Source organism: Acomys russatus, chromosome 29, assembly GCF_903995435.1.
Source record: "Acomys russatus chromosome 29, mAcoRus1.1, whole genome shotgun sequence".
Lineage (NCBI taxonomy): Eukaryota > Metazoa > Chordata > Mammalia > Rodentia > Muridae > Acomys > Acomys russatus.
The window spans coordinates 24688557-24706242 of NC_067165.1; the positions used below are offsets into that span (position 1 = coordinate 24688557).

General features: G+C 49.5%; 1 protein-coding gene across 1 annotated transcript in view; it reads left to right on the plus strand.

The window, feature by feature from the left end:
• Positions 1–14508: 14508 nt before the first annotated feature.
• Positions 14509–17686, plus strand: part of Nkain1 (sodium/potassium transporting ATPase interacting 1) — a 44535-nt gene continuing 41357 nt past the window's right edge. The window contains exon 1 of the mRNA XM_051171347.1: positions 14509–14623. Within this exon, the coding sequence (XP_051027304.1) occupies positions 14570–14623 (54 nt within the window). The 5' untranslated portion in view covers positions 14509–14569. The remainder of the gene's footprint in view (positions 14624–17686) is intronic.

Consider the following 17686-nt stretch of genomic DNA (forward strand, 5'->3'; position numbering starts at 1 on the left):
TGTTGTTTTCTAGAACCCCCACCCCCTTCTGTTTTTAGATTTCTTCACTCCTGTGAAGATGACAAAGTATAATTATCAGCAGCAAGTACTTTCCTGTAACTAGCAGCAGAGCATCCCAAAGGTGATACATGAGGTCCAGAAGAACCTGGTTCTCGGATATTTAGACAGGGCCTGCTGCCCCGCCCCCTGCCCAAAGCGCTTTTCTTACACAGTCTTGTGCTTGGGCTCCTGGGGTAGGCAGCGCTGTGGCAGCCCTAGCTGGAGCTCTTGGCCAGAATGCAACCCACATGGAAGATGGGTGCTTGATAGGCTTTGGCCACAGCATTTTCTAAGGCTTTTTATGATCCTGTTTTCTTGTCTGATTTTCCTGCTCTGACAGAGATGTTGAGAAATGCTGTCATGTGCATTCTGCTGAGACTGGCTCCTGCCTCCCTGAGGTCTCTAGGTGACTGTCCAACACTGCAGCGTCCATATGCTCCTGGGAAGTAGATTGTATATTTTTGAACCTTCTGTCTCAAAGCAACAACTCTCATTATGTGTGTGTGTTTGACTTTACACTTTGAGCTTACCAACTTAAATCATATCTATCACAAGCCACCCTGGGTTTAGAACATAGTCATCCAACAACACCAAGCCCTGTTAATGTGACAGGCAAAGTCATCATTGCTGAGGACAGAGAGACAAAAGATCTTGTCCTTGCCACCATGAGTGGTGCACAAGCCAATAGAGAGTAGTTGGAAATAAACTGCTTCTTTTTTTTTTTTTAAGTGAGCTCATGCCAAGATTTATTTAACTTATTAATGAAGAAGCCAGCAGGATGGTAAAGCCCCCAGAGCAATCACTTTTAATGCAGTGGCTGAAGGTTGAGTAAAGCGCAGTGGAAACACAGGGGGAAGCGATTTATGGCGCCTTCGAGAGAGCGAGGAAGCATCGTGGGTGCTGCAGTTATGCTGGGATCTGGACAGGAAGTGAGAGGGCCGTCTAAAACCACGCAAACTCGAGGGTGCGGTGCTGTGTTTCACGAACCAGGGGACAACAAACCCAAGGACCCGGATCCCAAGGAACGGAAAGCAGGTACTTGATCCATAGAGGTTCCTGAGGTGTGTTCCACAGACTCTGGGAAAGATGGGCTTACACATGAAATTCTTCATTACTTTGAGGCTTTACACACAAAGTACTGTGTACTGTGAGGTCAGGCCACACATGGCACACAACTGTCATCCCAGCACTTGGAGCCAGGGGACAAGAGAATCAAGTTCAAGGTCATTCCCTGCTACATAGCTAGCTGGAGGCCACCCTGAGTTTGATCCCCAAAAACTGAATACAAATCCAGATGCAGTGTTGCTCACTTATAATCAAGCACTCGTACAGCAAGATTAGAGCTAGAGACAAGGGGATCGTCTAAAAGCTCATAGGCCAGCTAGCCTGAAGCACCCACACAGCGTGATGGACACACGCGAAAGACTCTGCCTCAAAACTAATAAAGTGGAAGAATCGGCCACACAGATACATAATAGGGAGTCTGAAATCTGGCCTGAGCACAGTTAGCTACATATACGGCTATGGTGACCTCCAGGAAAAATGTGTCCCCAAAAGGCATGCAGCCTGCTCTCAGATCTCTCTCTCTCTCTCTCTCTCTTTTTTTTTTTAAGATTTGTTTATTATGTATACAGCATTCTGCCTGCATGTCAGAAGAGGGCACCAAATCTTGCTGTAGAAGGTTGTGAGCCACCATGTAGAAGTCAGGATTGAACTCAGTGTTCTTAACCTTTAAGCCATCTCTCCAGCCAAGTTTCTTATTCTTTCAATCTATGTGTGTCTGCTTCTCTGTATATCACCCCTCACATACACATAGGCCATAAAGGCCAGAAGAGGACATTGGGTCCTGGGGATTGTAGTTAACAAGTAGTTGTGAGGCACCTGATCTGGGTGCTGGGCTTGGAATTCAGGTCTTCAGAAAAACTAGCAAGTGTGCCTTTTGTTTTTGTTTTTCGAGACAGGATTTCTCTGTAGTCTTAGCTGTCCTAACTCAGTTTGTAGACCAGGCTGGCCTCGAACTCCCAGCGATCTGCCTGCCTCTGCCTCCCTAGTGCTGGGATTAAAGGTGTTCACCACCACACCTAGCCTGCAGAGCCATCTCTCCAGCCCTGTGGCCCTTTTTAGCACCAGGTCCACATGCCTCAGTCCAGGCCCTTCAACTCATTGCGTGTGTATGTGTGGACCTGTGACATGGCACACGTGAAGAAGAGAAGACATTTGGTGGAGTTGATTCCATCTACCTTTAAATGAATTCCACAAATTAAACTTGGGTACCAGGCTCTGAATGGGGGTGAACACATGTGGAGGAAAGAGAACTACTTGGAGTTGGTCTCCCCTACCATGTGGATCTTTTGGTCAAATTCAAGTTGTCAGGTTTGGCAAAGCCTTTATCCACTGAGTCGCCTCACCAGCCCTTACCGTGCTCCTAAAAGACTCTCAGGTCCCTTGAGAGTTGATGGTGACTGGAGGGTGCAAAAGCCCCAGAGACAGGCGGTGTTTCCTCTAGGTTCAGTCCTTCCCAGTCCCTTAACAGGGCTGAGTAGGAGCCATTAGCAGGAAATGGCAGTACCACTTAGGATTGAAGAGAACAGAGCCCTAGCCTGGGAATAAAGATTTAAGCATAAAACATCTCCAGGGGGGTAAAAATTGTCTTCTAACTTTGGGAGAGATAGATCGCTCCCGAATGAGTAATGGCATCTCTGGCTTTCAGTTAATTTCCCTTTATGGCTTCCAGTCTCTAGCACTTAATACCCTGGGCACTTAAAGAGCCAAACTTCCTCTTCACTGGGTGGCTTTTTGTAGACTGAAATGTGAGGAAGGTGGGTCTTAAGTCATTGTTTTCTAGTCGGCTTCCCCCACCCCCAGTTATTTCTTCTAACCCTAAGCCCCAGTTCTATTTACCCCTAATTCTTGTTTACAAACAGGTGTTTGGTTTTGGGTGTTTTGTTTTTTTTTTTCCCCTCGAGACAGGGTTTCTCTGTGTAGCCTTGGCCATCCTGCACTCACTTTGTAAACCAGGCTGGCCTTGAACTCACAGCGATCCGCCTGCCTCTGCCTCCTGAGTGCTGGGATTAAAGGCGTGGCCACCACGCCCGGCTTTTGGGGTTTTTTTTATTCACATTACATCTCAATTGTAGCCCCCTCTCTCATACAAACAGTTCCTGGGAGTACAGGAGAGCCCTGTCTTTCTTTCCTGTCTTTTCATGCTGTACAGAGACAGTTAACCCTTTAAGAGGAGAGAAGTGACTCCCTAGAGTTGTCAGTAGCCGCAGTCTGGGATGAGTCCCCAATGAAGATCCTGCCATCCTTCCGTCCAATATAATCAGATGGCAGGCAGAGATGCTACCTTGTCCCGAGTCAGCTGTCCTGGAACTCGCTCCGTAGACCAGGCTGGCTTCAAACTCGGATCCCACCTGCCTCTGCCTCCCAAGTGCTGGGATTAAAGCCGTGCACCATCACTGCCCAGCCTGAGCCAGCTGTTTCTTTTTTGTTGTTTTTGTGCTTTTGGGTTTTTTTGTGACAGGATTTCTCTGTGTTAGCCTTGGCTGTCCTAGACTTGTTTTATAGACCAGGCTGGCCTCGAACTCACAGCGATACACCTGCCTCTGCCTCTCCCGAGTGCTGGGATTACAGGCGTGCGCCGCCACGCCCGGCTGCCAGCTGTTTCTTAATGACTCAAGATGGGGTGAAACTGAGGTAAGTCTCCCCTGAACAGTTGGGGCTGCGGGAATTTGAGCCTTGAGGGGAAACTGGTCGGGAACTTAGGTTGTCAGGACTGATCCTTTCAGGGGACTTAGGATGTGTTCACTGGGGCTGTGGGTGAGGCTCTGGGTTTGATCCCCAATAGCAAAGACTCAAAAACAAATCAAGAGACTTTGAAACTAGACAGCTATTATCCCAGGCCAGGTTAGGGGGTGGAGTTTAACATGGCAGTCTCTTTCTGTGGTTCTAAGTAAAGCCCTTAGCTCTCATCAGCTATCTCCACCTACCCCATGCATCTCGCAACCCTTCTCTGAAAGCATCCTGACTGAAGCCCTACCCTCGACATTGAGCCCTGGGCTGGACTAGTTTTCAGGCTTCAGGGGTTTTTTCTGTTTTTTCATTCCACTTAGAAGGTCATCTAGACTCTAGCATTGTTTTTGTGTGTGTGTGGGTTGGTTGGTTGGTTTTGGTTTTGGGTTTTTGAGACAGGGTTTCACTGTGTAGCCTTGGCTGTCTTAGACTCTCTATGTAGACCAGACTGGCCCCAAACTCACAGCGACTCGCCTGCCTCTGCCTCCCGAGTGCTGGGATTAAAGGCGTGCGCTGCCACGCCCGGCTCCAGCATTGTTCTTTAACTTGGGTCAGTTTTGTTTCCTAGTGGACATTAGATGATGTCTGGTCAGCAGAGACCAAGGATACGTGAAGAATTTGCTGCTGCAGAAAGCTGTCTGTGATGCTGTTGAGAAAACCTGCTTTTGAACAGTGGTATTCATTCATTCTGTTGCCATAGAGTTGACTGAACCCAGGGCTTCAGGGATGCTGTGCCAGTACTTTATAACCCCTGGGCAGTGATTCTCAAAGTGGGCTTTCCTGGGCCAGCAGCAGCAATAGCAACACTCAGAACTTCTTAAAAATACAAATTCTAGGCCAGGCAGTAATGACGCACGCCTTTAATCCCAGCACTTGGGAGGCAGAGGCAGGTGGATCACTGTGAGTTTGAGGCCAGCCTGGTCTACAAAGTGAGTCCAGGACAGTCAAGGCTACACAGAGAAACCTTGTCTTAAAAAACCAAAGTCAAAAACAAACAAACAACAACAACAAAAAAAACCCCACTAATTTTAAAGGCCAGATGGTGATGCACACATTTAATTCCAGCACTCAAGAGGCAGAGGCAGGTGGATCTCTGTGAGTTTGAGGCCAGCCTGGTTTACAGAATGAGTTCAAGGACAGAGCTACACAGAGCAACTCTGTTTCAAAAAACTATAGAGGAGAGGAGAGGAGAAGAGGAGAGAGAGAGGGAGAGAGAGAGAGAGAGAGAGAGAGAAAGAGAGAGAGAGAGAGAGAGAAGTGATGTTTAGCAATCTAGAGGAATCTTCTTGTTTTTTAAATAATTTATCTAATTTCTATTTTATGTGCATTGATGTGAGGGTATCAGACCTCTTGGAGCTGTACAGTTCCAATTACAGACAATTGTGAGCTGCCGTGTGGGTGCTGGAAATCGAACCTGGGTCCTTTGGAAGAACAGACAGTGCTCTTAACCACTGAACTATCTCTCTAACTCCCTGGAGGAGTCCTCTTAAGTACTTTGGGGGGCTCTTTGTTGTTGGTTTTGTTTTTGTTTTTGTAGGGCTAGTGACTGAACCCCTATCTCATATGCTAGACAAGTGTTTAGCCTTAATATGCTTTGCAGCCTGCATCTTCCTGGTGCACCTGATTCACCTTCAAGAAGCATCGTGCTCAGAAAGCGCTGGTCTTTCTGGTCCTTCTGAGGAGCACTGCAGAAGCTTCTCCTATTTGCTCCACCATTGTCCTTTTCTGTCCACTAACCTTTGAGGCTCAGCCCTGCACAATGCACCATCTCATTGAGAAACAAGTCTAGTGAAAGGAGAGCTGGCTTTTAACCTAGCTGGAGCCTATCCAGTCATCACAGTGTGGACTGTAATGGCGTCTTTTAGTCTTGACTACACACTGGAGTCACCTGGGGAGCCTTTAAAAGCCCAGACTCGGGGGATTGGGGCATGGGGGAAGCCCAGACTGGGGCTGTGCCCCAGAGCAGGCAAGCCTGAATCTTGGAGATGGACTCAGGAAAGCTCCTTGGGTGCCTCCAAGGGATAGTCAAAGTTGAAAACACTGGTGCTGGCCATCCTGCAACTACACCAGAGGGCAGCATAAAGCCAGCAAACACCCGCCTACGTCCTGCCACATGCAGGCACACACACAAGCATGTACACACACACACACACACACACACACACACACACACACACACACCGTGTGTTACCCATCATCTTGCAGGAAAGCCACTGGCTCTCACCAATGCTGTGTGAGCTGCAGAACCTCTACCAAAGCCCCTGGCTGAACTAAATGTAGGAGTTTGCGGTGGTCATCTCCGCCTGGTGGACTAGAACTTGGTGTAAAATAATACCCTAAAAAATGCTTCCAACTGGAGGTTGGAGAGATGGCTCAGAGGTTAAGAGCACAGTCTGTTCTTCCAAAGGTCCTGAGTTCAAGTCCCAACAACCACATGGTGGCTCACAACCATCTATAATGAGATTGGGTGCCCTCTTCTGGTGTGTAAGCACACATGTGGGCAGAATACTGTATAAATAATGAATAATCTTTTTGAGATAAGGCTTCACTGTATAGCCTTGGCTGTCTTGGACTCCCTTTGTAGAGCAGGCTAGCCTCAAACTCACAACAATCCACCTGCCTCTGCCTCTCAATGGGCCATCACACCTGACTAATAAATAAATCTTAAAAACAAAACAAGTACTATATGTTTCTTTTTTTTTTTTTTTTTTAAAGATTTATTTATTACATATACAGTGTTTTGCCTGCTTGTACCCCTGCAAGCCAGCAGAGGGCACTAGATCACATTATAGATGGTTGTGAGCCACCATGTGGTTGCTGGGTATTGAACTCGGGATCTCTGGAATGGCAGTCAGTGTTCTTAACCACTGAGCCATCTCTCCAGCCCTATATGTTTCTTAAGATTGTCTCAAAGGAAAAAAAAAAAAAAGCCTAGATACAACATAGTGCTGGGCAGTGGTGGCGCACACCTTTAATCCCAGCACTCAGGAGGCAGAGGCAGTTGGATCGCTGTAAGTTTGAGGCCAGCCTGGTCTACAATGTGATTTCAGGACAGCCAAGGCTACCCAGAGAAACCCTGGCTCTAAAAACAAAAACAAACAAAGAACAAAATAGTTCCAAAAAGACCCTGTCAGTCAACCTATAGCAGTCCTTCCTCAGTTTGCCCGAAAGTAAAGGGAGAGTCCCCAGGGGCACACAGATAACACAAATAGAGGTTTTGGTCTTCCTGAGAAATGAGGGTGCTGGGGATTGAGCCCAGAGCTTTGGTTAAAGCACACCCTACCTGCAACGTCACGAAACTTTTTATTAGACAATTTTTTTTAGACAAAAATTAAAGCTGGGCTTGATGGTGCACACCTTTAATCTCAGAATGGTAGGCAGAGGCAGGTGGATCGCTGTAAGCTCTGGGCCAGCCTGCTCTATGTAGTGAATAGCAATTCAGCCAAGGGTACAAAGTGGGGTAGATAGGAATACATACACATACATACATTCTCAACTAGGTATTTTCAGAGACTTCCCTGAAAGTAGAAGATGGTGGCTAGAGACAAATTAGGTAAAGTTTCACTGAGAAAATGGCATTCCAAGTGAGTCGTTTTAAAAAGATTTATTTATTTTTATTTATTTATTATGTATAGAATGTTCTGCCTACATGTGTGTCTGCAGGCCAGAAGAAGGCACCAGATCTCATCATAGATGGTTGTGAGCCACCCTGTGGTTGCTGAGAATTGAACTCAGGACCTTTGGAAGAACAGCCAGTGCTCTTTAACCTCTGAGCCATTTCTCCAGGCCCCAAGTGAGTCTTTTTTGTTTGTTTGTTTGTTTGTTTTGTTTTGTTTTTTCCAGACAGAGTTTCTCTGTGTAGCCTTGGCTGTCCTGGACTCACTTTATAGATCAGGCTGGCCTCGAACTCACAGGAATCTGCCTACCTCTGCCTCAGACTTGTATACCACTGTAGCCAGCTTGTGAGGTAGATTTGTGTGTGTGTGTGTGTGTGTGTGTGTGTGTGTGTGTGTGTGTGTGTCGAGCTGGGGAGAGGACTGTCTATTGAGGTAACGGAAAAACAGCAGCACAGTTGGCACTGTCTTGGTGGATGTGAGTAAGGCTGACACAACACACTGTCTTGGAGGAGAAACAGGTAAGCAAGAGCTTTGGGAACCACTGGGACAGTTGCAAAGGGCTCCAGAGACAGTCGGAAGCTCACACTTCCTCCTAGGAAGAGAGCGGCTGCAAAAGGCTCAGTGCCAGTGCGTGCCACAGGAGAGCCCCAACTGAGGATGCTCTTGCTAAGGGCTGTCCAAGCACAATCACTGAGGAAACAAGACAACTGGGCGTGTTGTACATCAAAGAGCTACCTTGCAAAGCCACAGGCTTTTATTCTAGGGCACCTTAAAGCACACAGACAGGAGCAGTGGGTTATAAGAAGTTTTACACTCAGGAGGCAGAGGCAGGTAAATCGTTGAGTTTGAGTCCACCCTAGTCTACAGAGTGAGTTTCTGGACAGTGAGGGCTACACAGAGAAATTCTGTCTCAAACAAACAAACCAACAAACAAACAAAGCTGGGCATGGTAGCACTTGCCTTTAATCCCAGCATTCAGGGAGGCAGAGGCAGGTAGATCACTGTGAGTTTAAAGCCACCCTGGTCTATAAATCGAGTCCAGGACAGCCAAGGCTACACAGAGAAACTCTATCTGAAAAAACAAAAGCAAACCAAAAAAGGCATGGAAAGCTAGGCATGCTGGCCCACTTGTAATCCTAGCATTCAGAAGGCTGGGGCTGGAGATTTTGAGCCCAGGCTAGTATATAACAAGATTATCAAAAGAAAAAGAGAAGAGGGGACTGGAAGGTGACTCAGTGTGTAAAGTGTTTGCCACACAAGCTGAAGTCCTGAGTTCCGTCCTTAAAACCCAAAATAAAAAAAAAAAAAAAAAAAGAAAGCCAGATATAGAGGCGACATGAGGATTCGTGGCTTCAGCAGTGCTAGTCCTGTCAGTCAGTGACAGAATGTCCCAAAGAAAGGTTACTGCTGGCAAGATGGCTCAGCATGCAAAGGAGTTTGCCTCTGAGCCAGACAGGAAACCCACTTCCAAAAAGTGCCCTCTCACCTAAACACACCACACACACAACACAGAACACCCCCACACAACACAACACACACACACCACATACACACCACACCACACCATACCACACCAAACACATACACAGCACACACACACACACATACACACAAACACTGTGTGTACCCTACCTGCAGAGATATTGCTTAGCCTTTCCAGGCCTGGGGCTTTGGGTGTTCAGGTCACCAACCTGTCAGGGAGATGTCTCTGGGGCCTTTTCAATGCTGCCACTCTTTGATTTTTAAGGTGGCCTTTCCTGAGAGCCTATCATGGTCATCTCAGGCACCCCCCAGACTGCTAAGAACAGACACCTGGTGATAGAAAAGGACAAGACATGGACAGCCAGCGGGGAATGTGAATCCCACCAGAGCATCTGAGACCCTCTGGAGGGCCCAGCCTGAGCCCACCCCATCTGCCTTCCTGTCTGATGTTGGCCCTGGGACAAGCTTAGTGCCGCATAATAAAGGGCCGGCAGCAGTGTGCGGCTGCGGGCTGCTGGGAGAGGGCCTCCCCTCATCCCTCAATGTCCCAGCTCAGCTGGCCTCAGGGCCTACTTGAGCTGAAAGCCCGTGTGTCCTCCAGGGGCTGGTGGGAAAGGAGATTTGTCTCAGCTGTCAGCAGACACTGTGCAGGAGATGTGGGGCCCGCCCAGCCCAGTGGAGGTCATTTTCTGCAGCACCATTTAGGATCCTGACCTTCCATCTCTGTACACCCCCTCTAGCCTTTTCCCCTGGTCCATCCTCCCTTTTAAAGATAGGGTCTCGCTATAGGGCTAGCTCCTGAGCTGCAGTGACATACTTGGCTTCTTTCGTGGCTGATGCAGAACCCAGTCAAGCGCAGGAGTCTCTTGAATGATAAAGGGAACTTTGGTTTCTTGAAGCCACGGCCTGGTACATGCCAGGCAAGCACTTTAACATCAAGGATGTTTATTACTTACGTTTACAGGTTTTTGTTGTTGCTGCTGCTGCTATTTGAGGCAGGGTCTTCCTCTGTAGCCCAGGCTGGATTGGAAGTCACCATTTAGCACAGGCTGGACCCAAACTCCAGTCAATCCTCCTGCTTCAGTGTCTCAAGTGCTGGGGTGACACCAAGCCCAGCTATTTAGTTTTCTGGGGTTTTTTTTTTTTCTTTTTTTAACATTTATTTATTCTTTATTGTGTGTATATTCATGTGTACTTTTTTATTGGTTTTTTGTTTTATTTATTTATTTATTTATTTATTTATTTATTTATTTATTTAAGACTGGGTTTCCATGTGTAGCTTTGGCTGTCCTGGACTCACTTTGCAGACCAGGCTGGCCTGGAATACACAGTGATCTGCCTGCCTCTGCCTCCCGAGTGCTGGGATTAAAGGCGTGTGCCACCACGTCCAGCTTGCAAGTTGGAACTTTTAACCCTACCCACTGTTCTTCCGTGAGGACTGGAGTGAAGGAGTCCTGGTGATGAAAATGTCTGAAAACCCTTGAGCAAAGAGCTTCTTCTAGACAGTCCATGCTGTTGAATGTTGGGCACACCAGCTCCACAGACACAGAACGGCCTGTACTGAAGGCCATCAGATCCTACCCTATGAACCTCTTTTCATCTGGCCATCCATTGGTATCCTTTATAATAGACCCAGTAATATAAATCCAGTACCTGCCAACATACTGCAAGCCACTCTAGCTAATTATGGAGCATGAGGAGGGGGTCGTGGAAGCCCCACAGACAGCCTGTCCATCAGCAGGACAAAGAGCAGCAGGAGGCTTGGGGACTGGCCTCTTGCAGGGAGTGCTGGCTTCTGGGAGCAAGCCCTTCCCCTGTGGGGTTTGGGCTGAGTCCCAGCTAGTTCAAGCCATAACTGAATTGAATCGTCAGACATCCAGCTGGTTTGAAGAATTGGTTAGTGACAGAAAATGCCCCCAGAAGCTATAATTAGTGAGCACGGTAGGCCCTCCAGTGTGAGAGGAGGGGGAGTTATCAGACTTACCACTCAGCCAGGTCATGAAAAAAAAAAAAAAGTGTTCTCAGGCCTTCAGTTTCTCACCTATAGAGGGTGAACCCACAAACTCTGCCTTGCCTCGGTATAGAGCACAGGGGACTTCCCACTCCTGGTTTCCCATTCATCTATCTGACCTCCTTCTGGGCCTGACTGTGATGCTACCTTCACACTCAGGAAATGGAACAGTGTTTCCATCCTGACTCCTGCTGCTTCTTTCCGCACAGCCTTCCCTGAAATGCAAGTTTTGGTTTCTTTATAGACTCGGTTACGTTATGTAAATGTGTTTTTGTTTTAATCCCAAGTGTGGAATTTTAGTTTGGGCTTTAGTGTGTCCACACTGATAATTGCCTCCTGCAGGGCATGGTCTTTGCCAGCTGGTAATGCCTAGCTTGTGCGGCACAGAGAGGGGCGTGGTCTGGGACTCTGAGAAAGATAAATAGGAGAGCCCAGAGAGAGAAAGTGTGGCATGTGGTGGTTTGGAGAGACCAGAGATAGACAGTGCAGCAGACAGATAGAAACATTTCAGTACAGCACCTCAGAGGAGACTGCTTGCTGCATTTGCTGTTGACAGAGATTGGTATTGCCCCAAAAGAACCCATTGACCCTAAACAGCCAGGAGAAGTAAAGGGGTCTGCGCCCCCTCTCCCCACTAACCTTCTTTCTCATACCCAGGATTAAGGGGTTGGTGGAAAGGAGGTAGAGGCTTCAATACTCCAAATAAAATAGAATTTAAAAACAAGCATCAGGCCGGGCGGTGGTGGCACACACCTTTAATCCCAGCACTTGGGAGACAGAGGCAGGTGGATCACTGTGAGTTTGAGGCCAGCCTGGTCTACAAAGCGAGTCCAGGACAGCCAAGGCTGTCTTGAAAAAACAAAAACAAAAAACCAAAAAATCTCATGATACCGATAACAATTGCAAGCCCCACCCCCCACCCCACGTTATCCCCAGTTATGAACCTCTTGCTGGAGATGACAGCCTCTGCTTGTTCAGTTGTGTTGCTCCTTCTGAGAACCTTAGGCTTCAGGATAAAAAGGGACCCACTGGGACCCAGGGCTGGGCACAGCATGTGGTGGTTAGTTTTATGTCAACTTGACACAGGCTAGCACCAATGTGAGAGGAAGGAACTCCCGTTGAGAAAATGCCTCCCTAAGACTGGGCTGTAGGCAGCCTGTGGAGCATTTTCTTAATTCGCAATTAATATGGGAAGACCCAGCCCTCTGCCATGGCCTCTGCATCAGCTCCTGCCTCCAGGTTCCCATCTTGGATGAGTTCCTGTCCTGAGTTCCTTCCGTGATGGATTACAAATGTGGGAGCATAAACTAAATAAGCCTTTTCTTCCCCAACTTGCTTTTGGTCATTGCGTTTCATAGTTACCAGATTAAGACACAGGGTCTGTATGACAGGTGTGCCCCTCAATCCTGTCACATGACGCCTATCCATGACTAAAGGCCTGGGGAGCCTAGGGTAAATCATCAAGGTAGTATCCTTATAGTGCTCGCAGTCTACTTCAGGAAACAAAAAGCTAAGAAGGTTCTAGATTGAGCTATCATGAAAGTATAGAAGGCTGGAGTGAGCTAGAGAGGGGACCTCCCTGGGTCACCAAGGGTCAAGGAGTCAGGCCTCAGCTGAAATATTGAAGATGAACCAGAATCCACTGCAGATGAGGACCCCAGAGCAGAACAAGCTTGGGCCTGAGAGATGGCCACTTGCCACCAAGCCTAGAGATCTATGTTTGATCCCTGGGACCCAGATAGAGGATGCTATCTCCTACACATTGTCCTCTGAGAGCCACAAGGGTGCTCTAGCATGCGTGCGTGCAAACACAGACATACAACATAAATGAATTGAAAAGAACAAACCGCTGGGCGGTGGTGGCGCACACCTTTAATCCCAGCACTCGGGAGGCAGAGGTCAGTGGATCGATGTGAGTTCGAGGCCAGCCTGCTGTCCAGGACAGCCAAGGCTACACAGAGAAACCCTGTCTCAAAAAACAAAAACAAAACAAACCTAAAGTCAGAGAGGGGCTAGAGGGAGTGGTGGCCCAGGATTCTGTAGAACAGGATGTAGACTGGATGACCTGGGACAGAGGTTAGTTCAGACTTGGAGTGAGGTGGTCAGGCCTTCCTTGGGCCTGTGGCATAGGGACATTCGAGAGCCTGGGAGGACTGGTCAGAGAGGAACAGAGCCCTGTTACTGTAAGGACAGTGACAGTGTGTGTCCAGTTTTCCAGCCAGTGAGGGCTTGCTAACTGACCACAAGGCTGTCTGAGCACACTGTCAGCATGAAGGAAGGACTGACAAGAACTCACTGGAAAGGCTGCAGGGGGTCCCCTGGGAATCCAGGTCACCTATGTTGGATCTGCATGGATTGGCTTTTCTTTTGTGGCAAACAGGACTCTTCGGAGACTTTGATAAAAAGCTGGGAGCCGGCCCCCACATACAGTTATGTTCTGTGTAACATTTTAGGGAGTTCCCAGATTACAGGAAGCCTAGCTACTCGTGGAAACCGGCTGGACACAGCTGCCTCCCTAACAAAGGCTGAGAAAAGTCTTCACTGTTCACTGTTATCCCAGTTGCAGTGTGTGTGTGTGTGTGTGTGTGTGTGTGTGTGTGTGTTGGTGGCTGTTCTGAGCATGTGCGTGGTTGACTTTGGAAATTACTTGCGAGGCCTTTTGTTCTGTCGTTGTTGACAGCATTAGAAATCAAATCCGGGGCTTTATGCATATTTGTCTAAGGTGTTTTAAAACACGTTTAGCTGGGCACGGTGGCTTACATATGTAATCTCAGGACTTGGGAGACCGAAGCAGGAGGATCTCAGAGAAGCCAGCCTGGGGCCTGTCCGGTCCCTGAACTATGAAGATTCGTGGGAACTGAACAGTACTTCAAGCTCACCTCTGGCTTCCAGAAATCTAGGGATACATCAGGAGAAAGAAGAGAGAAAGAAGAAAATGTGGCGGAGAAACTAGGTGGGCTGGCAAGCTGAGCTGAGGACACAAATGAAAACAGAGGGCAAAGTTTGAAAGACAAGGCTCTCCAGGTAGGGGGGCTCCAGATCCCTCAGCAGACCAGGCTAAGGGCTAAAGCTGGGTTCACAGGACAGCTTGCAACGGACTTTTTTCTACTTTGCTCTGGACGGCCCCGGAGGGGAATGGTCCAGAGAGGTAATATGATCTGCCCAAGGTGACACAGCCAGCGAAACAGCAGTCTGGATGCGACCCAGTGCTGCCAGCGCGCAGGACCCGCACTCTTCCACTTGGCTCCACGCCCCTCCCCTCCCCCGCCCCCCTCGCTCTTCCGCCCCTCCCTCGCCTCCCTCCAGGGTGGCGGCCGAGCCACGTGGTGGGTCGGGAAGCGGCGGCTGCCGAGCGCCCCGGCCGCTGCCCCAGCTGGGCAGTGCTGCACCGCGCTGCGCTCGGTGCCTGCGGGGGCCGCTGCGCGCTGGCCGGCGCCGCGAGCGGGAGGTGTGCGGACGAACGGCCGCAGACAAAGGAGGCGCGGCGGAGCCCGCGCGGACCGGGCGCACCATGCACTCGGGGCGCGGGCGGCCGGCCGCGGCTTTGGGGATCCGGCCCTAGTCGCGGGCCCCGCCGCCCCGGGGCGCCACCGGAACGACGCGGTCCCGCGCGGCGCGAGGAGGAGCCATGGGCAAGTGCAGCGGGCGCTGCACACTGGTCGCCTTCTGCTGCCTGCAGCTGGTGAGCCGCGCGGAGCGGGGTGGGGCAGCGGCTGTGCGTGGGCACCACCCGGGGTGCGGGGTGGCCGGGCGGAGCCTGCCCCGCGCGGGCCGGCTTGTCCCTTTGTGTGCGCTCCTTGCTTCAGCCCTGCGCTCGCGCGCACGGTCCAGCGCGCCCTGGCTGCACGCGTCCGTTCGCACTGTGTGTGCGTGGGCTCCCGCTGGGGGCTGCGGCCCGGGACTGTGGTTCCCTTGGGGCTGGGGGTGTGTCCGAGGCTGGTCTTTGCACTCGGTGAGGTCCCTGGCCGCATGTTCCTCTCCAGATATCTGGTTCCGTGGGTACCCCATCCCTCTGGGCTCCGCCCCTGTGAGCGTCTCTTACAAAGTCTCTTTCTGCTCCTGTGTATGTCTCTGGGATGTTTTTAGATATCTAGCCATTTCGGTTTCCTGTTTGTGTGGTGGGACCTGAGACTCTTGAGAACCCTCAGCCGTCCTTTGTGTTGCTTTTCTGTCTCCCGGCACCCCGCTGACTGGGTGGCCTGAGATGGAGAGCTTACCTCCTTGAGAAGGGTTACCAGAAATGGATGCATCTTGAGCCAGCCTGACCTAGCAGACACGGGACCTACTCTGTGGCATTGGTCAGGCCTCCGAGGTCCCTAACGTCCCGGGAGCCATCTGTTCTATCAGCAGCGGGGTTGGGGTCAGGTAAAGAGTTCCCTGGTTTCATTGGATGGGGACCCTTGGGTATCCTGGGAAGAATCAGAGCATCTGGGGGCTGTGTGCTGGCCCCAGTTTGGGGGATATGAGTCCTTTGACTAAGAGTAGGGGACAGCAGAGTGAATCTGGAGGCTAAGTGACTGAGGTCCTGGCCTGTGAATTGAGAGGGTGTTAGAGGAGAGCGCGGGTCTCTTGCCTCCCTTAGAGCTGGGGTCCAACACCTAGGGCTTTGATTCTCTTTTAGGCAGTGTTGGATAGAACTGCAGACAGCATCAAATCTGAGGAGGAGCAAAGGGAGCCTCGACCTCACTCCTGTGGGTCCCATTATCTGAGTCTGCTTTCTGGCCTGCACATGCCGGCTGCTCCTCCCCACAGGTGCTCTGTCCTCTCTTACCTTCCCTTTTGAGCACCCAGCCCAAGCCTGCTATCCACAGCATTGTCTTCACAAGGCCACCTGATCTGTCAGGTGTCCATCCTCAAGGATGGCAGAATCATCACCAGGTAGGACAAAAAAAAAAAAAAAAAGCCTCCAAAAGGGCAGCAATAGCCATTTTGTTCCGGCCAAATCCCCAGCAGCTGGACAGAGCTTGGCACCTCATTAATATCTGCAAACTAAGCAGAGAACCAGTTATTTGGCAGATCTGAGCTTATAGTTAGAAACATTCTCCTTTATCTATTTTCAGGAACATAAAATGCCCAGAAATTCAAGAACTTTGCAGAGGATTTGTTTTCTTTAAAATGTTTTTTAAAATTATTTATTTATTTATTTATTTATTTATTTATTTATTTATTGTATATGAGTGCTTTATCTGCAGAAGAGGGCATCAGATCACATTACAGATGGTTTTGAGCCACCATGTGGTTGCTGGGGATTGAACTCAGGACCCCTGGAAGAGCCGGCGGCACTCTTAACCACTGAGCCATCTCTCCGGCCCCTTTTTTTTTTTTTTTAATTTATTTATTTTTAAAATTCTGTGTGTCTGTGTCCGTGTGTGTGAGTGCAGGTGCACAGGGCGTCCAGAAGAAGCCACCAGGGCCTCTGGACCTGGGGTTACAGGTGGTGTGTACTGAGAATGAAACTGAGTCCTCCGCTGAGCTTTCTCTCTAGCCCCAAGGGTCCCTTTCTGGTTTTGTTTGCTTGTTGTGTTTGTTGTTTGTTTGTTTGAGATATGTTCTAACTCTCAGTCCAGGCTGGTCTTGAACTCAAAGCAATCTTCGTGCTTCAGCCTGCTGAGTGCTGGGATAACAGGATGACTAGCTTACATTTTATACTACTGTTTTCTTTTGTTTGTTTTGGTTTTTCAAGACAGGGTCTCACTCACTATGTAGCCCTGGCTGTCCTGAAACTCACTATGTAGACCAGGCTGGCTTCGAACTCACAGAGATCTACCTGCCTCTATGCCCAGCTTACACTACATTATTTAAATTTAAGAAAAGGGAGGTGTAGCCAGGCGTGGTGGCGCACGTCTTTAATCCCAGCACTCGGGAGGCAGAGGCAGGTGGATCTCTATGAGTTCAAGGCCAGCTTGGCCTACAAAGTGAGTCCAGGACAGCCAAGGCTACATAGAGAAACCTTGTCTCGAAAAACCAAAAGGGGGGGGGCAATGTGCATATATAATGAGTGAATAAACAAGCCCTCAGAGTGGAAAACAGGGCAAGTTTTCTCCTCTCTGTGCCTGATGCTCTCCGCACAGGTGGACCTGTAAATAGTTTGTCCCAAGCTCTCTCTCTCAAATGCTAACTCAACTAGGTGCCAGCTACTCTTGGGAGTGCTTTTCCATGAGTTAACTTATTTAACCTTCATTGCATCCCAGTGTTGTAACTTGCTCAAAGGGATCTGGGATCCAGGAACTGGGATTCAGGCATGGGACCAGCCTCCTCTGTTGTAGCTCTGGCCTTGGAACATAAGGACTCGTAGGGGCACCTGTCTTGGAAGGCAGAAGTGCTACGGGGGGGGGGGGGGCTCCCTCAGCCTCCACGCTCTCCCAGCCAAGTGATGCCCACTCTTTCACTGCACAGAGTAGCTTAGCCAGGACCTGGGTGGGATTCGGGTTCTCCCACACCCTGCCTGGGTGGCTTGGGCAGCTTGTGCGGGCTACATGAGACAATTTAGGAAGCGCTCGAGGGGGGGAACTCGAAAATTGGTCTCTTGGCTCTGATGCTCTGTCTGAGCTGATTGCAGAGAGGGTCCCTCCAGCTGTCACTCACTAGCCCCCTAGAGCCCCTGCAGCCTGGCAGCTTCCAGAATACACTCTCAGGATGGTGAATGTGCCAGCCTTGGGGCGGAGAGATAGGCTCAGCTTTCTTATCCAAAGGACTGAGGTATTAAAAGAGGCAGTTAGATATTTTTTTTCAGCTGGAAAAAGGT